General features: G+C 43.0%; 1 protein-coding gene and 1 pseudogene across 6 annotated transcripts in view; both read right to left on the reverse strand.

Moving 5' to 3' along the window:
* Positions 1-27,447, reverse strand: part of Dpp6 (dipeptidyl peptidase like 6) — a 906,096-nt gene that overhangs the window by 228,775 nt on the left and 649,874 nt on the right. For all 6 annotated transcript variants that reach the window (XM_087656307.1, XM_087656309.1, XM_087656310.1 and 3 more), the window contains 1 exon segment: positions 11,103-11,177. In XM_087656307.1, coding sequence (XP_087512433.1) covers positions 11,103-11,177 — 75 coding nt within the window.
* On the reverse strand, positions 24,805-25,514 carry LOC147994665 (large ribosomal subunit protein uL1 pseudogene; annotated as a pseudogene).

Below are 27,447 nucleotides of genomic sequence, written 5' to 3' on the forward strand. Positions count from 1 at the left end.
TAGGACAGTCGCGGGGGATTCACATGAAATGGGAGCAAGAGAAACATCTGGGTAAAGAGTGGGGGTCAGCAAGAGGTAACAGGGAGGGGGTAGAGAGGAGGAGAATAGGGACAGGGTTTAGTGACAGATGTGTGAGGACACTATTTGTGACCTGTTGCTTTGCATGCTAACTTTAATATTAACAGTAAAAACTGTTGCTCTAATGGATCTTCTCTGCTCTCTGTCATAGCAGCCAGAAATCATGGAGAATGCCCAGTGCTGTGAGCAGGGAGGTGAGGTGCCACAGAGTCACAGCCACGTCTCAGCATTATTCTTGCTCCCCTTACTTTGTTCATTCCAAAGAATGATGTGTTCCAACGGGCACTTCCTGCATTACACAGCAGACTGTGGGAAGGTTAGCAAGTTCGACTCCTCCTCCAACCTTCAGTGAGAACTCTGTACTCCCAAGTTCGCACACACACAAACACACACACACACACACACACACATACACACATACACACACGCACAGATATATACACACACAGACATATACACACAGACATATACACACACAGACAGACATATACAGAGACAGATACACACAGACACACACACACAGACACACAGACCTACTCAGAGACAGATACAGAGACACCCACACAGACACACACACACAGACACGTACACACACAGACAGACATACACAGAGACAGTACACACAGAGTCACACACACAGACACACACACAGACACAGAGACACACAGACACACACACAGACACGGAGACACACAGACACACACACAGACACATAGACACATACACACATAGACAGACATACACAGAGACAGATACACACAGAGACACACACAGACACATAGACACATACACACACAGACAGACATACACAGAGACAGATACACACAGAGACACACACACATAGACACAGACATACACAGAGACACAGACACACACACAGATACACACAGACACACAGAGACACACAGACACACATAGACACACACAGACACACACAGAGACACAGACACACACAGACACACACACAGACATAGACACACAGACACAGACACAGACACACACACCACACACACACACACACACACACACACACACACACACACACCTGCAAGCAAAGCCTCATAGCCTTGTAAGTAGGTATTGTGGAGCCCGTCAGATTATACCTATCTAGCAGTGGCAGGCAAGGCATTGAGGGGCCCAAGGCGACATGTGATTTAGAGATTGTTCAGGTAATTTAACACTTGCTCAGTCATTTCTAGAGACTCAAAACCTGTAGCAATGGACTTGGTCCAAAGTGTCACCACAGCAGCTGTAGCAGTCATGCCTGCCAAGCTGCAGCACTCTGTGCATTAGCATGCAGAACCTTCCAGAACACGGCCAAGGGCGCCATCGCTCATGCTCAGGCTTTTTATGATAATAAAACTAAAAAGTAAGCCATAAGGTTCACATTGCCTGCTGAAGGATGGAAACCTTCTGCTCTGTGAAGGACCGAACTGCAAGCCAGTTGCCATATTATGCTGCTCGGGCCAGAAATTTTAAAGAACTCAGCATCCCTCCTGGGGGACACACTCAGCACTAAGTGGGAACTCAAAAGGTTTTGAAAGTCTGTCCGCTACTATTGAAGTCTGCCTGGTTGGCTAGAAGAAAAGCGAGCATGTGTTCTAGAGTGTTTGTGGCTATTTAGTATCATTCATGCTAAGTTGACAATCGTGTCATATACCCACAAGGCTTTGGACAACATCTTACATTCTGCTAAATCATTTCTGTGACATGCTGGGGCAGAATTGCAAGCAAAGTTGTTCCTACCCCGCCATGTTTACTAATCCTTTTCAGGAGTATGAAAATCTCCCGCCACAAGTAGAGCTAATGATCCACAGTAAGTGTCCAAGTGATAATTGTTTGTTCACATGGCCAGGATAGCTTGTTCCGTATTAATCAGCCTGCAATCTCTGGCTGTGATTGCTGTGAACAGCTCACCCTTAATCACAGTCTGCAGAATGGGAAATAAAGGACAAATGCTTTAGGAAAGGCTTGAGTCTCTCTGCCCCTTGCTACATCACAGCAATGGCCGTCCACGATAAAGGCAATTCAGTGTGCTCTACTGGCCATGTCACTCGGCAAACCCGTGTCTCTCCTCATTTACATGTCGCCATTTCTTCCATCACCAATTATGCAAACTTCCCTTGTTACATTAGGTCGTGCAGAGTCTCCTTCAGGCTGGTGGTCTTTAAGAGTGGTTATTGCTGTTAATGCTATCACAGACATGGCTTGTGTGCCATCATCCGGCAGTGCTCCTCACTTCACACACACCTGCTGCTTCTGTGGCCAGATCATCCCCTAGGAACACGGATGCCTCCATGTCCCGCCTACACAGAATCCAGTCCCTCAGGCGAGTCACTCTGTCCCCTTTGACAACCCTTTCTAGGGTCATCTCCTACAACAGGACTGTCTCTTATTCTCTAGTCTCATTTCCCCTGAAGCACCACTTCCTGTAATCCCCAGTAAGGGTCCACCCTTTTCAGGAAAGTTGGTTAACAACCATTAGCTCCTTGACCCATCCCTTCCTTCTTGGCCCATTTCTTCTATTAATCATATCACAATGTCTTTGCTCAATGTACCACCCGTGCATTATTTTCTGATGATTCCTCTATTCTTCCACCATGTGAGCTCATGCTTCTCCACCTCATATGTCTGACCTACTGACATCCATGTTTGCTGTCAACACACTACTCACATGCACTAAGAAGTGGAACCATGCTAGACATTCATCAACAGATGAATGCAGCAACAGACAGTGTGTAAGCACCATGGAACTATGTTTGGCTACAGAGAAAGTCGTGCATTTTCAGGAAAGGGACTGAACTGGAGAGTATTGTTAACTGTAGTCTACCAGACTCAAAAGGACAAAAAGCACATGTTTTCATGTTTTCTCTCATGTGAGATCCTAGATTTTAACACAGGGAGGGGGGAGGGAGGGAGGGAGGGAGGGAGAGAGAGAGAGAGAGAGAGAGAGAGAGAGAGAGAGAGAGAGAGAGAGAGAGAGAGAGACGAGGACTAGGCAGGAAGAACAGGCCTAGGGAGAAGGACCCCCAAGAAAAGTGTACCTATAAAAATGCTGTAATGGAACTTGTTACTTTGTAAGAAACTACTAAGTAAAGCTAAACACAACCACCCTTCCTCCCATGTCTGGCTGCGAACAAAAGCTGGCTGGAAGGAGAGGCAAACGGGAAATGTGGGTATGGGTGCAGTTCCAGGGAGTTCTGTAGGCCACTCGCCATCTCCAGAGACTCACTTAAAGGCCATCTCCCCTCCTCCCATTGCAGGGCTGCTGGGCAATCAAGACTAGCTGAGCAGACTAAGGATTTGCTGCAGGTATGGACTTTTGAGTCCTCATTTGAGGAACATGCAAATGGGGGTTCCCTGCAAGTCCAATGTTAGCCATAGTAGAGAGAAATGTACACAGAGCTCATTTAATGGGGGCCATGCTGGCCAGCTGCTTCCAAAGGAGGGCCTAGAAATTACTCTGCAGTCTTTCTCTGTCTCTCTCCGTCTCCTTGTCTCTTTCTATCTGTCTCTTTCTGTGTATGTGTGTGCGTACATGTGTGTGCATGCATGTGTGCGTGTGTGCATTGTGTGTGCCTGTGTGTGTGTGCCTGTGTTTGTGTACATGAGTACGGTGTCCAAAGAGGCTAGGAGAGGGAATCAGTAAAGGAGTTGACTTGGATCCTCTGGAGCACATGATATGGATGCTAAGAACCAAAGTCAGATCCTCTCAAAGTATGGTATACATTCTTAACCACTGAGCAATCTCTCCAGTCCTTGTGTTCTTAAAAAATAACAACGATAATATATATATATATAATGATTATATACACACACATACATACATACATACATACATACATACATACATACATACTACCCCATATCAAAGATGTGCCTGGAAGACCATGGAATTTAGATGGAATTAATTTCACCAAATATGTTGAGTCAAGTCTATATTTGGGTGCCTTCCAGCTTTATATAAATAATATATTCAAATTCCCCCGATGGTAAAGTTGGCTACATTAACTAACAAAGTGCAGAAAAAAAAGATTTTTTTCTCAAATGGGAAATTTGTTCCACTCCTGTAATGCACAGCTCAGCATCAAAATGCCTTTCCTCTGGACTGAGCAGGATGAGTGTGAGGAGAGAAGCAAGCAACGACGAGTTGTACAGACCCTCTTCTACGATGAAGAAACAGCAGAGGATGCCCCTTTCCTCTGAGGAAGCTTACAGGCGCCCCCTCCCCTCCATGGAGGAAGCTGTACACAACACACCATGTGTGCTGAGCAGAAAGCTGTGGATGGCACCTCACACCCTCTGCCCTCTGAGGAGAAAGCTTACACAGCACCATCTTCCCTCTGAGCAGGAAGCTCTACACAGCTTGCTCTCTCTTCTGAGGCAGAAGCTGTGAATGGTACCTCACAGCCCAAAGAAGCCACACAGGACACCTCTGCTCTCTGAGGAGAGTGTTTATCACACCATGTCTCATCTGAGGGAGGAGCTGTGCACAGCACACCACATGCTCTGAGGAAGGAGATGGACAGGAGGGCTCGCTTCTCCTCCCTCTATGGTTCTTCTCACTCCTTTTCCCCGAGGAAGAGACTGTACAGAATGCCTCTGCTGTGGGAAGGAAGCTTACCCAGCCAACATGACTCCCTCCTCCTCCTCCTCTGAGAAGGTGGCCTCTCTAGTCTGAGGAGGCAGCTGTGTACCTCACACTGTTCTGAGGCAGGAGATGACCATGATATCTCTCACCACTCCCCCTAACCCCCACACCCTGAGACAGAACCTCTTAGGGACGAGAGATCTTTCAACTTCCTGTTCCATCACCAGTGTCTGTGACCGAACTGAGAAAAGTTGAGATGATCAAATATCTGTTACTTGGCTAAAAACCAGCATAGGAAATATTTTAAGTAGAGAATCAATATTGTCTCCCAGGAAGGACAATTACCTGGAGCTGCTCAAGCCTCAGAGGTTAATTTCCGGCTTCCGTGCCAATGCCCACAGAGCTTGTTGGAGATGGCCAGAGAGACATATGGCTTGGTAATGACCCAGGCTATGAGTCTAAAAGTCATCCTTACAAACTACTGTACACAGAATAGCAAAGCCTCACTTGCTGCCCAGCCAGCCAGGGGCCATCAGTAAAAATGAACATGAACTGTGGGGCTGGCTTTGGTGATTTTTCCCTTCTTGTCAGAGCCTCCTGGGTCCCCTGCAGTGTTTCACCCCGCTTGTCAGACCCTTCTGGGTCCCTTGCAGGGTTTGACCCCTGCTGAGCCCTGCTGATGCATGTAGAAGCCTTTTGTTCCTAACAAAGGAGCAGTTTGGCCTGGTAGGGACACACCTGGGCAATGGACAATTCATTCCTGCCTTTTGTCTTCCCGGTCTTTGGTCTTTGTTTTTGAGATTTAGGCTGGTCTTCCTGGATTTTTACCCAGTAAATTGGGGGCACATATTCGGTCTTTTGTTACCAAAGTCTTGAGCCAGGGTTTCCCACTGTACTTCCTAGATTTTTCCACCTGGGGGTATATATTCAGAAAATAAAGCTACAAAATGAGCATTCTTTCTTAACACGAATAACTGTGTGTGTGTGTGTGTGTGTGTGTGTGTGTGTGTGTGTGTGTGTTTTAATCCTGCAGGCTTATGCCCGGCTCTCGGTGCCGTGCGGTGTGGTCATCGACACCTTCTGAGTGCATAACATAAACTTGTTTAAGAAAGGAACCAGTGAACTCAAGGAAATCTAACTATGTGATTTTATTGGTAAATTTTGGATGTGGGTAGTAAGATTACCACATACAAAAATCGTTTTTCCCCCCCACTGGGACTCTCAAGAGAACTCTAGTTCTGAGGGTCTGTGCAACATCTTTATTATACTGATCCTGAATAAACAACGGTGAGATGGCACTGGGCAGGGGAGACACAGGACAGGGGCACTGACTATCAGCATTAGGCTCCTCCCTCGCCACTTGGTGAACCCGTGTGGAATCCAGGCCTGCATGTTGTTAACTGCTTCTGAGTCACTAATGAATAACTCATCTCCCTTCTCCAGTAAACATGGCTGTCTTCCCTCTGGACCTGTTCAGTCCAGAGGAAAATCAAATCCTTGTCATGCAGGCATGTGAAGATGAGTGACACCCTCCCTGAGCACAGTACACAAGACTATACTGAACTCATTCCTCCCTGATCCCATGACTTCTCGGTGATTTGAGAGGGCGTATGAGATAGAGGGCGGAGGAGACAGAGCTACACGGGGCTCTATAATGGCTTCAGAGACTTGTCTATCCATATTCCTCAGGATGCAATCCCCCTATCTAGCTTCTGGCAAATGACCTATGGTAACATGGGGTGGGAGGCATCCACAATGGATCAGAAATACTGGCTGGCACCTACCGTCTTCTTGCTTGCTGCTCTGAGGTACACACCACTGCATTTTAGACTGTCTTTGGGGAAATACTGAGAACATTCTACGGCCCAAAGTCCACAGAAACTGAGCCCTGTAAATGTCCATGCAAAGGAACTTGGGAAAGACCATTCCTCACCAGAGTCTGAAGGTGGGATTGCAGCCCAGATGATGATGATGATGATGGTGGTGGTGGTGGTGGTGGTGGTGGTGGTGGTGGTGGTGGTGGTGGTGGTGGTGATGGTGATGATGATGGTTGTGGTGGTGATGATGGTGGTGGTGATGGTGGTGGCCTTTGAGACAGGGTCCTGATCTATAACTCATTGTGCAACTCAGTGCTTGCATGATAACAAAGTTTATTGGAGAACGGAAATTAGTTACTTGTTAATGATTCAGACCCAGTATGCAAAGCAGTAAACTCCCTGCCTGGATCCCACACAGATTTAATAAATAGATGAAAAGAACATAACGCAGACCTTAACAGGTAGTGTTCCTCTGTCTTGCTGTCTCGCTGTTGTTGGGTGCTCATGTTCAGTATAATAAGGCTGCTACACAGATCCTCAGAACTACAGCACTGGACTCATGGCAGTCCTCCTGCCACAGCCTCTCACGTTCTGGGATTGTAGGTCTATGCCACCATACTCAGCCATGGCACAATGACTCTGACCTCAGCTGCATGAAAGTCTCAAAGTCAACACATCCAGTAACCTGAGTCCTGATCTCTGTCCTACAGAAACCAGAGATAATGAACGCCATTGGTTTAAGTCACTAAGTGTTAGGGTCTCTTGTTACATGTATCAATGACTTAGTGTAGGGCTTTGATTTAGACTATCTTTTAGACAAAATGCTATTTGGGACAGAATGCTGTCTAGGGGCTTTAAAAACAGCACTTTTCATTGTCATCTTTAAATACAAAAGTCAAATTTACTTACATATATCCACATTTCACAGAATGTGTTATCTAAGGAAGAATATTTTGCAGACATAAATTTTCTTTTCTCTCACAAACCTATCTATACTTTGAAATGGTCTAAGATATTAAAGTTTTGGTTATTTTTCATTTCGCCTGCAGAGTTTAGGATGTGTGCCATGGGTTGTCAGCTGCTCTCTGTATGAAGGGATGCACCAACGGAGCATGGATTTTTTTTTAAAGCAGTGTTTACTCATTGGGGTAACTTTCAAACTACAAATTGAAAGCTGCTACTTTCCTGGCATAGCTTAATTCTAAGAGAATTCTCCAAAAAGAGTGTCCCTAAGAAATGACATGAATTTCTTTCTGTCTCTGAAACAGAACTCATGTGACAAACATTAGCTCTTTGAGTCAGGTATAATATTTAGGGGAGAGATGAGATGGTAAGAACAGAAAATAGATACACTTTGTGGCTAGGATCCCTTGCATAGAAACTCGGTCCCCATTTAAGGCACACATGGACTCACAGATACTTTATCTGAAAACTGGAAATCATGATTGAGTTTGTTCTCTCTCGAATAGATTTGATGACTCATATTTTTAACGGGATTTAGGCATGGAGTCCCAATCCTAACCTCTTTGTGCCTGATGGCTATTGTGAGGGGGATGGGTTTTCCATCCCCCTGTGACACAGGACATGTCAACTACACTGGGCAGGCCCCATGCTTAGGTTTAGATGACCAAGAAAAAATGCCCCCCCATGTTTTTATGTATGCTTTTCTTTGTTTTGTGTTTTCCTGAGAGTGTGTATGAAGTTGGGTGGATGGAATAGTGAGAGGGATTCAGGAGGAGATAAATAGGGGAAAGAAATGCAATCAGATATGTTGTATGAAAAAATAATAAAAACATCATATTAAAAATAAAAAATACCCCATTTGGAAATGCTATGTGCCCCCTGGGGATACCAAACCTTTCAATGTGTGCTGCAGAGAGGAAGCACTTAACCATAATTACAGTTCTCAGGTTTCTTTATGAGTTCTTTTACATATTAGTAAATTAATCATTATATTATTAACCTAGCCCTCTTAATAATAATTGCTTACCTCAGCTTAGGAATCCTTGTCCTATCCTACTTACTCCATAATTACAAGCTAAGACTTTCCCCTTCAAAGTACCTACTTTTCTAGAAATGTTTACAACTTTGTTCATCTGGTTAGGTCTGGCTTCACACCTTCCCCCAGATGGACAGCCAGGAATCCAGATGCAGTCCCTTCCATGTTTCCTCCACAAGCAGAAGGGATTCTGAGAATCTGTGTTTACAAAGATGGCTGAGTGGGAGGGGTCATGTCAAGGGTCCTGATTGTAGCCAATGTTCACATGGTAGAGACTCATGTTGGGCAAAATCATCTTTACTAAATGATTGTTGGTTGTGATGGGATCCCAGGGTGACCTTTCAAAAGGAGTCTTGGGGAAGAGGAGAGAAGTTGGTAGAGCATCCTTCTATGTAAAGACACAGGGAACCAATCATAAGGGTACTCCTGTTCAGTGAGTGGCTGACAGAATGTTCCTTCAGAACCTTCTGAGGAACAAATACACAAGCTTTTGCTTTGAAGGATTCTGGGGGCAGGACAGGCTGGACCTGACTGTTGTTAATGTAGTGATCCCACTGTTGTTAATGTAAGTAACCCCACTGTTAGTGTAGTCATCCCACTGTTGCTAGTGTAGTGATCCAATTGTTGCTAATGTAGTGATCCCACTGTTGTTAGTGTAGTGAACCCACTATTGTTATTGTAGTGATCCCACTGTTAATGTAGTGATCCCACTGTTGTTGGTGTAGTGATCCCACTGTTGCTAGTGTAGTGATCCCACTGTTGTTAGTGTAGTGATCTCACTGTTAATGTAGTGATCCCTCTGTTGTTGGTGTAGTGATCCCACTGTTATTAGTGTAGTGATTCCACTGTTGCTAGTGTAGTGATCCAATTGTTGCTAATGTAGTGATTCCACTTTTGTTAATGTAGTGATCCCACTGTTGTTGGTGTAGTGATCCCACTGTTATTAGTGTAGTGATCCCACTGTTGTTAGTATAGTGATCCTACTGTTAATGTAGTGATCCCACTGTTGTTGGTGTAGTGATCCCACTGTTATTAGTGTAGTGATCCCACTGTTGTTAGTATAGTGATTCTACTGTTAATGTAGTGATCCCACTGTTGTTGGTGTAGTGATCCCACTGTTATTAGTGTAGTGATCCCACTGTTGTTAGTGTAGTGATCCCACTGTTTGCTGATGTAATGGTTATCCAATTCAAGACAACTTCAGCTTGGAGCTGCAAATCCAGATTCCTTCAGGTACCCCTATGCACTAACTCCAGCTCCAGAGCAGCTCTGTGTTTTGGGGAACAGTGAAATGAGTTGAGATTTGTGGGAGCTGTATTGGATTTGGGCCTGGTTGCTTTGTCACTGTGTGGCACAAGAAGTTTACATTCACAGAATGTTGTCAGCCTGAACAAGACCCTTCTGGGTCTCTAGCAAGGTCTGACCCCTGCTGAGCCCTGCCCTTGCCTGTGGAAGCCTTTTGTCCCCAACTGGGAACAGTCTGGCCAGGTACTTCTCACCTGAGTCAGAATTAGGCTGGCCTTCCTGGTTATTTCCCTAATTTATTCAGGCCACATAGTCGGTCCTTTGTTACTGAAGTCTCAGCCAGGGTTCCCCACTGTGCTTGACAGATACCTGCTAAGTGGTGTTCTTTGGATATATAGTTTGGTCAATAAAGAAACCAGAAGCTCTCTTCCTCTTCTGGCTTGACACGAATAACCTGTGTGTGTGTGTGCTTCTTTCATCCCGCAGGCTTTCGCCCGATTCTCGGTACCGTGTCGGTGCTGGCGCCGACAGAGATTATCATATTCTGTGCATGTCCTGCTCTGCTGCTCAAAGCTCAAGGCATCATGGAGTGAAGCACGTAAGATGGTGCCTAGGTAAAAACTGTCCCAAATAGATGCTCAATTGTTCCAGTGAATTTAGAGGGAGAAAATGAACTCTCTTGGACAGCAGACATTCAAAATTAAAATTAAGACAGAAAACAATGCCCTTCACATGCCAGGTTCACCATAGAGCCTCTCTGAGCAGAGACCTCTCAGGGGCTCTTACCCCATGGGAAACACTAACTAGATCTCCAGGGACCTGGAGACCAGTGAGCTTTGGAAGGGGCTGGAAAAGAGAACAAGCTAGCCAGGGGTTAGATGTTTAGGCGACTACTCAAACCCAGCGTCAGATTTTAATAGAAAATTCCAGCCAGATTTTAGGGGGTAGGGGGCACACAGAACACTAACAAAGAGGATATACAGAAGGGAAATTGACTCAGATTTCATCAGGCTCTGGCAAGGCCAGGGAGTGCAGGCAAAATCCACTGGCAGCTGCTTTTTGTTTTAGTGCTAAATTGATCATTTCACTGGGAGATTGGGAATAAAAGCACAATGGGTATCTCCAAGGAGACTCATCTCCCCAGACCATGCCAGGAAACAGCTCTTTAAAGGAGTCATTGTGTTTCCTGCCAAGAAAATTTGTATTTCTCTCCTCTCCTCTAGGTGGCGGTGTGACTCATTAAAGAGGCTGTCCCAGGGCTGCCAAGGGTCTCAGGGTTCGAGATCATGGGGAAGGCGCATACAAGAAGCACTCTCAGAAGGTAGCAGGATAGAGAAAGATTGCTCTGCAGATGGGCAAGGGTCAGACTCACCGGTTCCACATTATAGGAAAACAACGCATACTCTTTATCTGGGGATATTTCATATCTGATGGCTCTTAACGATTCCTAAAGGAAAAAAAAAAGAAAAAAAGAACACAGAATTTACAAGTGTTACAACTTTGACTCTGCAGAGACACTGGTGCTGTTCTCAAAATCCTCTACTAAAATATGTTAAACAGTGAGCCAGCAACATTAAGTATGGCTATAGCTTTTCTTAGTTAGCCAATCAAAATGTAGTCAACGGGTGCTTTTTAAAAATTCTGTTAGAATTTTACTTGAAGTTTCAACAGAATGGTCCTTATTGTGTCTGCTGAAGCAAATCAATAGAAACAGAAAAAACAAGCATCATTTCCCTGTAAGACCCTGAGTCTCTCAGTGCTTAGTTGGCTCTTTTTCTCCGTATAGTTTGAAGGGTGTGCTAGGCAGAGTTGTTGCTAAAACAGAAGCAGATTCTACCCCTGCTCTGTGCCTTGTCTTTTCTCTGTTGTGGGAATCCTCAGGAGTCAGCTTGCAGAGGCTATGCTTGTTTTTCTGCCAAATTCCTTTGTCCAGATGACTGTCACCGTGAATATGCGCATCAGTCACCCACTCTGCCCTCTGTGCTTGCACACACTCCTGCTCCACCCCCTGCCCCCGAAGGACCGCATCATCTGCCTGGTGTCCATCACTCTATAGTGTGTCAGTGACCACTCGGAGACTCTTGAACCATGTCACTGAAGGTGATGTCACCTTAGGCATTTTGGTATCTCTTCAGATTCTTCTTGTGCAACAAGACTTCCAGGAAATGACTACAAGGAGTTGCTTTGCTTGCATTTTTGTTCGTTGTGCTAGCTATACTACCTCCACATGCCTTTATTCACGCCTTACTAAAGGCAGGGTAGCTGCATTCCAAGACTCTCATCATGAGCACCAAATCAGCACACACTGGGTCCTCTCCTCCAGTGGAACCCAGGGCTTAGCTTTCCATGCCCTTGTGCTCACATTTTCATCTACTGACCAAGATATAATATTATGCAGAGTGTGTTTGTGTTTCAAGAGACCTTACTAATTAGACATGGCTGAGCTATCAGTTCTTAACTCCTCACCAGCAGTACTGTAATAGCCACATAAAACCAAGCCTGCTATCACATTTTCTCCATTGGGGACACACATCACAACTTCCAGTTCTCAGGAGTGCTAGACCTGGGGAACCCTGTAAGTGCAAGAGCGCCCACAAATAAATATGTGGCAAAGGATATGCCGGTCTACAGGAAAAGAGCAGCTGCTCGAAGTGTGAGAGCTGAGTACGAAAGCAGATGGTTCAGTGCTCTGTGTCAGCTGACACACCAATGCAGGACCAATGCAGGACCAATGCAGGACGGCTCAACTGCATTCCTGCCATGATGGAAATGCATCTAATGTTCTGAGTGTAATCCTGCTGAGCACAGCAAGCCTTATCACCTGGAGAATCTCAGATCTAGAAGCTGTAAACAGAGGCAGGACCACATAGTGAAAGGTAGAAGTTTTAAGGTTGCCTCCCTAGACAAAAGTTTAGAGCAGAAGAAAGAAACTGGTCGGGCCCTGGAACTGCAATTACACCAGCCAGTTCAGCAACTCTCTCCCAGGAACCAGCTGACCATAAAGTTAGATTAAAATCTTCGAGAACAATCTTGAGAAACAGGAAGCTTCTCCCAGGAACTGGCGGACCATAAACTTAAACAATCCTGAGAAACAGGGAGTTTCTCCTTGTCATTTTTCACTGGTATTCTCAACATTTTCCAATGATGCCATCCCTACCCCCTTAGGTGGTAGTTTTTGTGGTTTCTTCCTTTAAATACCTCTTCTCCGAGCTACTCGTGGTCGAACTCCTCTGCCCCTGCATGGGATACGAGTCTCGACCCCAGTGTATTGGTTCCTATCAATAAACCTCATGTTTATTACAGCAAGGATGGTCTCACGTGCGTTCTTGGGGGGTCGAGTCATCCCGAGACTTGAGTGAGGGTCTCCCCGCTCCAGGGGTCTTTCATTAGCCGCTCCCATCAGCTGTGACTAAGAGCAGCACGACATGCCAGAGACGTGATCTATGTGTTTCTGTGGATGTGGGTGTGTAAGTGTTGTTTTAGGGTAAGAATTTAAGGTCTAGAGAGATGATTAATGTGCTTTTAAAAAGAATTCAAGAAATTTTGATAAATCGCTTTCCTCAAATGGCATCTGTACCCCACTGTGGGCACAACCTCACCATCCTCTGAAGCAATTTGTAGTGTGATCTTCCCTCATTTAACCAGTGTATGTGTAGGCTGGGGCTTCTGGGGTAGCTTAGTTCCTAGGCACATTTACTCTTCCCTCCTTATGGTAGAGGTAATACTGGCCTTTTCCTCACAACAGTGATCAGCCAAATCTGTACGCTCTGATATTCCCACGCCTGCTCCTAAAGGCCTGCATCCCACTCCAAATGCCTGCACTCAGCCCCTAAACCCCTGCATCCCACCTCACTACTCAGCCCAAATTGCTCTTCTGCAGGTGCCCAGGGTGTTGTTTTATTAATGTCATAGGTCAGCTGTCACCACACTAGATAACCTATCTTTCCCTCTGCACACTACTGTCTGGACTTGGTCACACACACACACACACACACACACACACACACACACACACACACCACACACACACACGCATGTTCATTCCTTCTACCTTGCTCCTAAGTCTTGCTCTATAGGTCTTCCCACATCCTCTGACTCCAAGCCCTAAAGTGCAGAACTAACACTGACTAGGATCTTCACTTTTCTAGAGAAAAACATTCTATGACACCATTCAATCTCAGGGCTCTAAAAACCATGCACCTGCTGAGAAGTCCTGTACACACATCCCATCCCCTACTGAGGTATCTGAAGCCCAAATAGGGCCATGGGTAGACAACCGTTTATTTGCAGCTCTGCCTGGATGTCTCATGGTTACACTGAGTAAGGACCCCAGGCCTCTGTCCTCTCTCTCCAGCTTCTCTTACTTTTTCCTCTCAGATGTAACTGCTCACAGTAGCTCAGCCAACTCCCTTCTCCTCTCACTGCCTCTCCTCTCCTCCTGCTTCCTCTTGTTCCCTAGCTCCTCCTTTTCTATACTCTCTTCTTTCTTCTGTGTTTTCTATTCAGTTGCTCAGAATCCTCTGAACTCTCTGTGGGGAGGTATTTGGAGCCCCCACTGTCTTCCCTCACCTAGGGAGATCACATTACCTTGAGATCCAGCCTCTTCCTTGGCTGGGCTTCATAGATAACCAGACGCCCACAGCCATCTGTGTTACATCATTGAGATGTGTAACTCACAATCTGTTTCCCTGCTGGGAATCCTCATCAGCTTCCTACCTCAGCAGGGGTCGTCACTACCTAGGGCTCTGGTGACAAGTAGGACCAGCCTAGTCATGTCTTCCCCAATCCACTACCATAACCTGCCTACCTCTTTTCCTTTTACTCTTTATTCCAACATTCCTTTCTCTACACCTTCCAGAGCAAACCAGCCATGCAGCCATGTAAGGTTTGTACTTCCTCGTTCTTCTTTTTTTCTTTTTAAAAATTTTTAATTGCATTTTTATTTACATTTCAAATGGTATCCATTTTTCCACTTTCCCCTCCAGAAACCCACTATCCCACACCCCTGCTTCTATGAGGGTGCTCCTCACCAACTCAATCCCTCCCTCCCACCTCCCTTCCCTGACATTGCCCTACACTGAGGCATCAAACCTTGACAGGGCCAAGGGCTTCTCCTCCCATTGATGTCTGACAAGGCCATCCTCTGCTACATATTCGGATGGAGCCATAGGTCCATCCTTGTGTTCTCTTGGGATGGCAGTTTAGTCCCTGGGAGCTCTGGGGGGTTTGGTTGGTTCAGTTACTTCAGTCCTTTCTCTAACTCCTCCATTGGGGACCTTGTTCTCAGTTCAATGGTTGGCTGCTAGCATCTGCCTCTGTATTTGTAAAAGTCTGGCAGAGGCTCTCAGGAGACAGCTATATCAGGCTCCTATCAGCATGTATTTCTTGGCATCTGCAATATTGTCTGGGTTTGGTGGCTGTATATGGGATGAATCCCCATGTGGGGAAGGCTCTGAATGGCCTTTCCTTCAGTCTCTGTTCCACACTTTGTCTCCATATTTTCTCCTGTGAGTATTTTTGTTTCCCCTTCTAAGAAGGTCTGAATCATCCACACTTTGGTCTTCCTTCTTCTTGAGCTTCATGTGGTTTGTGAATTGTATCTTGGGTATTCTGAGTTTTTGGGCTAATATCCACTTATCAGTGAGTGCATACCATGTGTGTTCTTTTGTGACTGGGTTTACCTCACTCAGGATGATATTTTTTTAGTTCCATCTATTTGCCTAAGAATTTCATGTAGTCATTGTTTTTAATAGCTGAGTAATACTCCATTTTGTAAATGTACCAGATTTTTTGTATCCATTTCTCTGTTGAAGGACATCTGGGTTCTTCCCAGTTTCTGGCTATAATAAATAAGGCTACTATGAACATAGTAGAGCATGTGTCTATGTTGTATGTTGGAGCATCTTTTGGTCATAAGCCCATGAGTGATATACCTGGGTCCTCAGGCAGTACTATGTCCAATTTTCTGAGGAACCGCCAGACTGACTTCCACAGTGGTTGTACCAGCTTAAAATCCTACCAAAAATGGAGAAGTATTCCTCTTTCTCTACATCTTTACCAACGTCTGCTGTCACCTGAGTTTTTGATCTTAGTCATTCTGACTGATGTGAGGTGGAATCTCAGAGTTGTTTTGATTTGCATTTCCCTGATGACTAAGGATGTTGTGCTTCGTGACCATTTGAGATTGCACAGTTGAGAATTCTTTGTTTAGCTCTGTACCCCAATTTTTAAAAGGGTTATTTGATTCTCTAGAGTCTAACTTCTTGAGTTCTTTGTATATATTGGACATTAGCCCAATGGTAGGATTGGTAAAGATCTTTTTCCAATCTGTTGGTTGCTGTTTTGTACTATTGACAGTATCCTTTGCCTTACAGAAGCTTTGCAGTTTTACAAAGTCTCATTTGTTGATTCTTGATCTTAGAGCATAAGCCATTGACGTTCTGTACAGGAAAATTACCCCAGTGCCCATGTGTTCAAGGCTCTTCCACACTTTCTCTTCTATTAGTTTCAATGTAGATCCTCTTGGACTTGAACTTTATACAATGTGATAAGAATGGATTGATCGATTTGGGCTGGAGAGATGGATCAGTGTTTAAGAGCAACCAACTGCTCTTCTAGAGGTCATGAGTTCAAATACCACCAACCACATGGTGGCTCACAACCATCTGTAATGAGAACTGATTCTCTCTTCTGTGTGTGCCTGAAGACAACAACAGTGTACTTAGATATAATAAATAAATAAATCTTGATTTAAAAAAAGAATGAATCAATTTGCCTTTCTCTACATGCTGACCTCCAGTTGAACCAGCACCATTTGTTGAAAATGCTATCTTTTTTCCACTGGATGTCTTTAGCTCCTTTGTTAAAGCTCAAGTGACCGTAGGTGTGTGGGTTCATGTTCATTTCTGGGTCTTCAGTTCTATTTCATTGATCTACCTGCCTGTCTCTGTACCAAAACCATGCAGCTCTTAACTATTGCTCTGTAATACAGCTTGAGGTCAGGGATGGTGATTCTCCTAGAAGTTCTTTTATTGTTCTTTTTATTGTTGAGGATAGTTTTCACTATCCTGGATTTTTAGTTATTTCAAATGAATTTGCAGATTGCTCTTTCTAACTGTGTGAAGAATTGACTTAGGAGTTTGATGGGGATTATATTGAATCTGTAGATTGTTTTAGGCAAGATGGTTATTTTTACTATATTAATCCTGCCAATCCGTGAGCATGGGAAGTCTTTCCATCTTCTGAGATCTTCTTCAATTTCTTTCTTCAGAGACTTGAACTTCTTGTCATACAGATCTTTCACTTGCTTGGTGAGAGTCACCCTAAGGTATTTTATGTTATTTGTGACTATTGTGAAGGATGTCATATCCCTAATTTATTTCTCAACCTGTTTATCCTTTGAGTAGAGGAAGGCTACTGATTTGTTTGAGTTAATTTTATACCCAGCCACTTTGCTAAAGTTGTTTATCAGGCTTAGGATTTCTCTGGTGGAATTTTTGGGGTCACTTAAGTATACTAGCATATCAATTGAAAATAGTGCTATTTTGAGTTCTTCTTTTCTAAGTTGTATCCTTTTGACCTCTTTTTGTTGTCTGATTGCTCTGGCTAGTACTTTGAGTACTATATTAAATAAGTAGGGAGAGAGTGGGCAGCCTTGTCTAGTCCCTGATTTAAATGGGATTGCTTCAAGTTTCTCTCCATTTAGTTTGATGTTGGCTACTGGTTTGCTATATATTGCTTTTACTATGTTTAGGTATGGGGCCTTGAAATCCTGATCTTTCCAAGACTTTTATCATGAAAACGTGTTGAATTTTATCAAATGCTTTCTCAGCGTCTAAGGAGATGATCATGTGGTTCTTTTTCTTTTAAGTTTGTTCATGTAGTGGATTTCATTGATGGATTTCCGTATATTGAACCAACCCTACATCCCTGAGATGAAGCCTATTTGATCATGATGGATGATTGTCTTGATGTGTTCTTGGATTCAGTTTAAGAGAATCTTATTGAGTATTTTGGCATCAATATTCATAAGGGAAATTGGTCTGAAGTTCTCTTTCTTAGGTCTTTGTGTGGTTTAGATATAAGAGTAATTGTGGCTTCATAGAATGAATTAGGTAGTGCTTCTTCTGTTTCTATTTTGTGGAATAGTTTGGAAGTATTGGTATTAGGTCTTCTTTGAAGATCTGATTTAGCACCAAACCCATCTACCCATTTGGTCCTGGGATTTTTTTTGTTTGTTTGTTTGGGAGACATTTAGCGACTGCTTCTTATTTCTTTAGGAGTTATGGACTGGGGCTGTTTAGATGGTTTACCTGATACTGGTTTAACTTTGGTACCTGATATCTGTCTAGAAAATTGTCCATTTCATCCAGATTTTCCAGTTTTGCTGAGTATAGGCTTTTGTAGTAAAACATGATGATGTTTTTGGATTGCCTCAGTTTCTTTTGTTGTGTCTTCCTTTTCGTTTCTGATTTTGTTAATTTGGATACTGTTTATATGCCCTTTGGTTTGTCTGGCTAAGTGTTTATCTATCTTGTTGTTTTTCTCAAAAAACCAGCTCCTGGTTTTGTTGATTCTTTTTCTAGTTCTTTTTGTTTCTGCTTTGCTGATTTCAGCCATGAGTTTGATTATGAACTGTGGTCTACTCCCCTTGGGTGTATTTGCTTCTTTTCAAGAGCTTTCAGGTGTGCTGTCAATGTATGCTAGTGTATGTTCTCTCCTGTTCTTTCTGCAGGCACTCAGAGCTATGAGTCTTCCTCTTAGCACTGCTCATTGTGTCCCATTAGTTTGGGTTTGTTGTATCTTCATTATCATTAAATTCTAAAATGTCTTTAGTTTCTTTCATCATTTCTTCCTTGACCAAGTTATAATTGAGTAGAGCATTGTTCAGCTTCCATGTGTATGTGGGCTATTTGACACTTTTGTTGTTATTGAAGACTAGCCTTAGTCCATGGTTATCTGATAGGATGCATGGGATTATTTGTATGATTTTGTATCTGTTGAGGCCTGTTTTGTGACCAATTTTATGGTATATTTTGGAGAAGGTACCATGAGGTGCTGAGAAGAAGGTATATTCTTTTGTGTTAGGATGAAATGTTCTATAGATATCTATCAAATTCACTTGGTTCATAACTTCTGCTAGTTTCACTGAGTCTCTGTTTAATTTCAGTTTCCATGACCTGTCCATTGATGAGAGTGGAGTGTTGAAGTCTCCCACTATTATTGTGTGAGGTGCAATCAATGTGTGCTTTGAGTTTTAGTAAAGTTTATTTTATGAATGTGAGTGCCCTTGCATTTGAAGCATAGTTATTCCAAATTGAGAGTTCATCTTGGTGGATTTTTTCCTTTGATGAGCCTTATCTTTTTTGATAACTTTTGGTTGAAAGTCAATTTTATTTGATAGTAGAATGACTACTCCAGCTTGTTTCTTGGGACCATTTGCTTGGAAACTTTTTCCCCAGCCTTTTACTCTGAGGAAGTGTCTGTCTTTGTCACTAAGGTATGTTTCTTGTATGCAGCAAAACGCTGGGTCCTGTTTATGTATCCAGTCTGTAAGTCTATGCCTTTTTATTGGGGAATTAAACATTGATGTTGAGAGATATTAGGACCAATGATTGTTGTTTCCTATTGTTTTTGTTGTTAGAGATGGAATTATGTTTGTGTGGCTATCTTCTTTTGGGTTAGTTTAAAGAACATTAATTTCTTGCTTTTTCTAGGGTGTAGCTTCCCTCCTTGTGTTGGAGTTTTCTATTATCCTGTGTAAGGCTGGATTTGTGGAAGTTTATTGTGTAAATTTTGTTTTGTCATGGAATATCTTGGTTTCTTCATCTACTGATGGAGTTTTGCTGGTTTTAGTCTCCTGGGCTGGCATTTGTGTTCTCTTATGGTCTGTCTGACATCTGTCCAGGATCTTCTAGCTTTCATAGTCTTCATTAAGAATTCTGGTGTAATTCTGATAGTTCTGCCCTTATTTGTTACTTGACCTTTTTCTGCTATAAAATGAACTTTTACTGCTTTTAATATTCTTTCTTTGTTTAGGGCATTTGGTGTTTTGACTATAATGTTGTGGAAGGAATTTATTTTGTGGTCCAATCCATTTGGAGTTCTGTAGGCTTCTTGTATGCTTATGGACACCTCTTTCTTTAGGTTAGGGAAGTTTTCTTCTATAATTTTGTTGAAGATATTAACTGGCCCTTTAAGTTGGAAATCTTTGCTTTCTTCTATACCTATTATCCTTAGGTAATTATACCTATTATCTCATTGTGTCCTGAATTTCCTGGATGTTTTGGGTTAGGATATTTTTACATTTTGCATTTTCTTTGACTGTTGTGTCAATATTTTCTATGGTATCTTATGCTCCTAAGATTCTTTGTTCTATCTCTTGTATTCTGTTTGTGATGTTTGTATCTATGACTTCTGATCTCATTCATAGGTTTTATATCTCCATGGTTGTCTCCTTTTGTGATTTCTTCATTTCTTCTATTTCCATTTTTGACCCTGGATGGTTTTGTTCAATTCCTTTACCTGTTTGCTTGTATTTTCCTATAATTCTTTAAGGGAATTTTTGTGTTTCCTCTTCAAGGATCTGTTTACCTGTGTTGTCCTGTCTTTTTTTAAGGGAGTTATTTATGACCTTCTTAAAGTCATCTAAAATCATCATGAGATGTGACTTTAAATTAAATCTTGCTTTTCTGGTGTGTTGGACTATCCTGGACTTCCTGTGGTGGGAGAACTGGGCTCTGAAGATGCCAAGTGGCCTTGGTTTCTGTTGCTTATGTTCTTGCACTTGCCTCTCACCATGTGGTTATCTCTGGTGTTAGCTGGTCTTACTGTCTTTGACAGTGGCTTGACCCTCCTGTAATTCTGTGTGTCAGCATTTGTGAGGGACAAGCTCTCTTCTGACAGGATCCGGGCACAGAGAGCTATGGCACAGGATCAGCTCTGGATGCACAGAAACTGGAAGGATCCTATCCCAGACTGCTCCTCCTATGTCTCAAGGGCTCCAGGCGGGTCCCTCGGTGCAGAAGTTGTAGTCCTGCCTGTGCTCTCAGGTGTGTCAGCACTCTTGGGAGACCAGCTCTTCCAGTGGGCACAGAGGACTGTCTGCACTTCCTCTTTGCTCCCTGGAATGTTTCAAGCTTTCTTTTCTTTAAGGTCATCCTCTGTGTAAGTCCTTCAGTGGCTAGTGGGTGGAGAAAGGATCCAACAGCCTTACCACCACTCCATTAAGCACCCTTCTGATTGTTTCTGTGACAGAACCATTTTCTACGATAGTTTCCACCCTACCTATTATCCCACAATGTTATTCTCCTCAAGAGGAAGGTGGATGGTTCCAATCTTTAGTCTCCCTCAACAGTTTTGTAGGGATTGTTTGCATGCAGAGTTCACCTCCATTTTAGATAAAATATCAGATGATATCTCAATGCTAATACACATAAGTTACTAACATACAGGAATTTAATGGATTTGGGAATCCTAACTTTACATTTAAAGTGCTGTTAAATTTGGGTTTATGTCTAAAAAAATAGATTCCCTGGAATTTTCTTCACAGTCATCTTTTCTATAAATAGATTCTTCTACTCTTCCTTATGTGGCACTGTGAAGGAGGTGAGCACTGTGAGTTGCTGGACTGTGAAGGTGAGGCAGTCAGCCTTTGCCCCTTTATTCAGTGGCTGTAGAGGCTTGCTGGGTGATGTCATCTGCCTGCTCATTAGTAATTTGCTCTGAGATTTTGTAATGAATATTTGTTGGGTTTTTTTTCCTTTCATCTATGTACAAGGGGATTTTGTTGTTTTGTTCATTTTAGTCTGTCAATATGATAAATGATATTGTTTTCTCTTTAGATGGCAAGTCAACCTTATGTTCCCAGAATAAATTATACCATGATGTATTATCTCCTGTGTATGTTTTTGAGCTTCATGTATCCTTGTTACATTGAAGATTTCTGCATCTGTGAGCATGAGGAAGATTGTTCTCTAGTAGTGTATTGGTTGGGTTTTCATCTCTAGGTGCTGCTGGCTGCAAAATGGACTTGGGGAACATTTCCTTCTTCATCCTCTGCTCTTTGTTCAGTCTTTCTCCCTTTTCTGTTGCTATAACAAAGGATTCAAGACAAAGCAATTTACAGAGTAACAGTTGACTTGTTTCAAAGTTCTACAATCTGGGAAGTCTGAGAAGCACAGGCATATGGTGGTCTGTCTGTCTGCACCATGACACTGAGAGAAAAGAATGGATAGCACCTTAGGAGTCTCTTCCCTTGTTTCAGAGCCACTCATTGTTGTCGTAGGACCAGTTCCCCAAGGCCTCACCCATCCCTGATTATGACAGAAATGTTCCACCTCCTCACTCACATAAGAATTTGGGAACTGGTTTTCTGATACATGAATGGGGGGGACATATTCACAACATAGTATAACTTCAAATAAAACTGATGTCACCTCTTCCTTAAATATTGGGAAGCCCTTTGGGCTTTACATTTTCTTTTTGTAGTAGAAATTATTTCTTCAATTTCTCATAGCCATTAGGGGCTGTCTCATTTAATTTTCCATTATTGTGTTACAATACCATAACCAAGGAAATGTTGCAAAGAAATAATTTATTTGGGCTTACAGTTTCAGAGGGTTAGAGTTCATGAGCATCATGGCAGGGAGCATGGCAGTGGACAGGCAGGCATGATTCTGGAGCAGTAGCTGAGTATTTGTATCAATTGCTAAGCTCTGGCAAGACAGGATAAACTGGTCTTTCATAATTCCTGCTTCACTTAAGGTCTGTAAGATGGTTCTGGGCCAGAAGGCTGAAGATAGATGTTCCAACATTATAAGGAATATTGGGGTCTGTCCAGGCAGTCAGTTGTCTCTACAAATTGTATACATTTTGAAATATTCAGATAATATTTAATTCCTTCTCAGATCTTTGACAGGGTTGAAGACTAGTTACAGTCTCATAACTGAACTTAAGTTGTTCAGCATTTAGGAAGACAGTCCGGATTTGAAAGGATGGTTTTCAGGTAGTAATGCAAGAGATTCAGAACAATAAAATCTTTAAGTTAGGATACATGATATAATACCTTATCTAAATTGTCAAATATGATGGACTGGATGTTATAAGTGTATATCATACTTTACAATTGACCTAATTGTTTTAATTGTGTTCAAGGTATACCTGAGAAAAAAGTACCTTTTTAATAAAAGGAGAAATGTGGCTGCTTGTCTTCTATTAATTTGCACAAGGGTCTCCATTATAGCTTTTGGGAACTTGCCTCCAGTTATTTCTTATTAGTAAATAAAGATGCCAGCAGCTAATTGCTGGGGAGGAGAGAGAGAGAGAGGCAGGATGTTATGGTCCCTGGGCTTGGGACCATGAAGAAAAGGAGGAAAGAGGAGAGATGACATGCTTGAGGGGGTTGCACAGCAGAGAGGCAAAGCTGCCCTGTAAAGGGGGTGGAGGAGCATGGCCCAAAGTGCTGCTCAATTGGGACAGCCAAAATGGAACACAGAAATTAGTAAGTAGTAACTTGGAATTACTGATGGGATGTAGATTCTAATAACATGGAAGCTAGGCAGTTGTCCAGCTATTGTCCTCTGTAAGGCATATTAAATATAAAGACTATATGTGTATGTTTCATTTGGGAACAGAAACCATTGAGGTGGGAAGCAACCTCGCACTGGGCTTTATTAAAAATTTAGTACTATAAATTGTGACTTCAGAAAGCCTGTGTGTGATTTGCATCCATTTACGTCATTTTCTATATGAGAATTTGAGAATTTCTTACTTGCACATACTTCTGTAAAATAGAAATAACATTTGTTCCCACCTTGTGACCAATGTGAACATTCAAGGGAGTAAAAATATGACCCAATCACAAGGATACAATGCTAGTGTTGCCACTGATCTGAGCATGATGTCTTTAGTGTACTTTCAATATAGGTTAGCAGTTCTCTACCTGTTGGTCATGACCTCCACAGGGGTATGATAGCCTACATAGCAGATATTTGTACTCTAATTCACAACAGTAGCACAATTATGGTCATAAAGTAGTAATGAAATAATTTTATGGTTGGCTCACCACCACATGAGAAACTGTATTAAAGGGTCATGCATTAGGAATGTTGAGAAACCACTGTCATAGGTTAAAAAAAGCACGTTACTATAAATGTGGGACTTTGTGCTTATCTCAGGTGTCCAATCTTATATATGAGGTTGTGCTTTGAGTCATAAATGTCTCAAATGCTTGTTCTCCAGCTTCAAGATATAGGATGTGGTTGGAGTAAGCCTCTATAGGATGGCCAATGGTTCTTTATTCCAGTTCTACTATTTTTGCTTCTTGATCTACCATGACATGGGCTTCTGCTGCTGCAAGCTTTTATCACCCCAAAGGGAGTAATACCTCCATGCCTTGTGTCATGATGGATTGAGCCAAAATAACCTTTTCTTAAATGCCTCTGTCAGGTGGTTCCCCGTGATCTATAGGCAGTTAGTGGTTGATGAAGAAGAGAGAGACATGGCAAGACGCTCATCCTTTTTCAGTTAACCTTTTACCCATAGTCCTGTAGACAACCCTAATGAAACTCATTGGTTCATCAAAACAACAGAATCCCCAGAACTTTATTTCATGTATATGAATACACTGTAGCTGTCTTCAGATACACCAGAAGAGGGCATCGGATCCCTGTTGCAGATTGTTGTGAGCCACCATGTGGTTGCTGGGATTTGAACTCAGGACCTCTGGAAGAGCAGTCGGTGCTCTTAACCACTGAGCCATCTCTCCAGCCCTAATCCCCAGAACTTTAAAATCAGCAAGGAATGAATTGCTAAGAGGAGGGGGATGTTAGCATGAGTGAGAGGGGACAAAAGAGACAAGCGGAGCTGTGATGAAAGACATCATATAAACACATGGAAATGGCATGAAAACTTTTATTATATGTAAATTAATGCATGTTAATAAAACTTAAATGTTTAACTAAGGTTTTATCAGGATTCTAATTAGAATCATATTGGAGTTTGGTGTCAGTGTTCAGAGAATTGACATTTTGATATATCATCTTTAAAAGTTTTCAAATCTTTTTTTTTTTTTTTTGGATGGCAGCACTGAGGTTTATTAGAGCATTGTGATGCATGGTTTGCCCATGGTGCTCTTGATGTACAAAGCCCTGATGCTTGAGAAGCCAGTTTTTCTTGAGCAAGGACACCAAGAAATTGACAGCTAGGTGGATGTTGTAGACCATCATCAGTCATCTTCACGTGACCAATGGCAACAGCCAAACACAGCACCTTCTTCATCTGGAACTTGATGGGGATGCCACCTTATCCACTTTGGCCACTATGTTTTCATTGTGTGTCAGCAGAGAAAGGAACTTGCCGACCTTCTTTAGACCTGCGCCCAGGATATGTAGAATCTGCTTGATCAGAGACAAAAAGGCATCCTACTTCTTGGCCAGCTTTTTGACCATCTTCTTGTTCTTATTAAGCTTCTTGAGCACTCAATGTCTATGTGGGGGAGATCCACAGTCTTAGCTTCGTCATAGTGCTGCTGGTCCCCCAGGATGCACACCAAGAACTTGGGGCAAGGGGTGGACTTAAGCCTGATGGTGCCTGAGAAGTGTTTGTCCTTCTGAGGGTCATAGTTTTTTCTGGCTGATCTGCAGCTCCACCATCTCCAGAAATTTGTGGCGCTTACACTGGTTCCTGTGCAGAACTTCTCGCACAGTCTTGTACAGGGTGTCATGTGAGACTTTGCTGCTCATGGCTCTTTAACAAGATTTTATGGTCTGTCTTACTCAAAGCTTTCCCTGTAGAAGAGGCATAAATGGATGGAAAATGGTAAAACAGCAGAATGTTCCTGCTTGCCTGCAGATAGTGGCAGGGGGAGTAAAATCTTTGCTGCTTTTAGAACAATCTTCTTGTGAAATCCACAAAGAGAGAAGTAAAGTATGTGATGAGGTTGGTAAAAGGCAAACATTGATGGGTTTCCTGACTCACAGGAGGTCATACATGTAATTCAATTGAACACCTGTCAAACTCAAAGGGACAGCATTGCTTGCCCTCATCTCCTGAGCTTGCCTCTGTCCCCTGTTTCATCTAAACATAATCATTTGGAACCAGACAGATTCAAGACCTGAGGTCACTACAGTGAATGGCAGGGAACACAAGGTGCAATAGCCAATCAGCAGGTTGGGAGGGAGCCTGTTCTGATAGCTTTGTCTGAGTCTTCTCTGACCTGGGGAGTTCCTGGGCCTCTGCTGCATCTATATGGAGTCTTTAGGCTAAGTTGTGTGTTCTGTTCTGCAGCTTGTTTATTCCAGAGCACATTTAGTGACCTCCAGGAATAGGCCTTAGCATACGATGGTGCCCCCTTGCACAACCAAGTCACAACCATCGTACTGCAGCAGGGCATCCTTATTAGAGGTGGACCATGACCTCAGCCCACTAAGACACACATAACCTCCATGTATCTGAGGTAAGGCTCATAGCAAACACATCATCAGAGGTTTTGTTTTTAGCAGCATCTGTTACCCAGGCCAACTGTGGCCTAAAAATAGTAGATGGAAATTTCCAGAAGTGACTCATTTGGAGTTGGGTGCCATGATGCATGACTTCAGGGGCCATCTGCCTTGGGTGTGACCTGTGTCTTTGCCCAGCAAACCCATACAGTGCACACACTACAAACTCATTTGACATTCAGCACAAGCCTCAGGGATCAGACTGACTGTCACAATACTGCAGTGCTGAGGTCAAGCCATTCTTTTCTCACACAATGATGACCTAAAAGCACAAAAGTGGCAAGGCTAGCAATCTGAGTGTGCCAAAGGGATGCCTTCACAGGCTGCCCTTCAGAGAAAGAAATGGAAAGAGAAACAAACCTCACCCTATGATAAGAATGAATTCCCCACCTGTACTTGTGAAGGAGAAGAAAGCATATGTTAGCTTTATTGACTGTCATTCTCCAATGCTCAGGAGCCAAGGCATGGTGTGCTCACTGAGGGTGAAAGGGCATTGATCCTAGGAGTTTGGGTGGAGCGCATGGATGCAAGCATTAACTGAGCACCTTGAAGGCTGTCCTTTGGGGCTAAGGCATTCCACTCTAGTATGGAATCAATCAAAGCTCTTTGAGCTCCAAGCCATCAGCTGTAAAACTCAGAGAAGAAATCTTTTATTGTCTTATTTTCTGACCTGTTCTGCTGAGGCATTACATCCTTCAGACACAGAGCTTGGAGGAATTGAGCTGTAACTGACCTGGAAGCCTCCTCCCTGAGCACTGGCTCTTGTAGTATTGGAAGGTGCTATGCCAACTGCCAAGGGAGAAAAGCAATCAACAGCCTTGCCCAGCTGCAAGACCTCTGAAGCACAACAGTGACCAGAATGGCAAGACACCCCAAGTGGTACAATGGTGGCCCTCACATGCAGGGGGCAGACAATAGCCATCTAATAGGACTTAATGGCTGCTCAACACAAGAGAAATGATGCTTGGAACTTTAAACCCAACCATATAACTGTGACATCCTGAGAGGTCATAGACCCTCAAGGAGAACCTGTTACTACCATTTTCTTAAACCAATATAATTTCTAACTGTATTCTAAATAGTTATTCTTATACCCACAGGTAGGCATAACTTTCATCCCTCATCAAAAAACGTGTTGTTGTAGCAGATAGGACTACCATAGAGATCCACAACTGGCCAAATACACTCCCAGCCCCAGGTTGTATATCTATAATGCAA

Source organism: Rattus norvegicus, chromosome 4 (assembly GCF_021556685.1).
Source record: "Rattus norvegicus strain SHRSP/BbbUtx chromosome 4, alternate assembly SHRSP_T2T, whole genome shotgun sequence".
In the NCBI taxonomy this organism is placed as follows: Eukaryota; Metazoa; Chordata; class Mammalia; order Rodentia; family Muridae; genus Rattus; species Rattus norvegicus.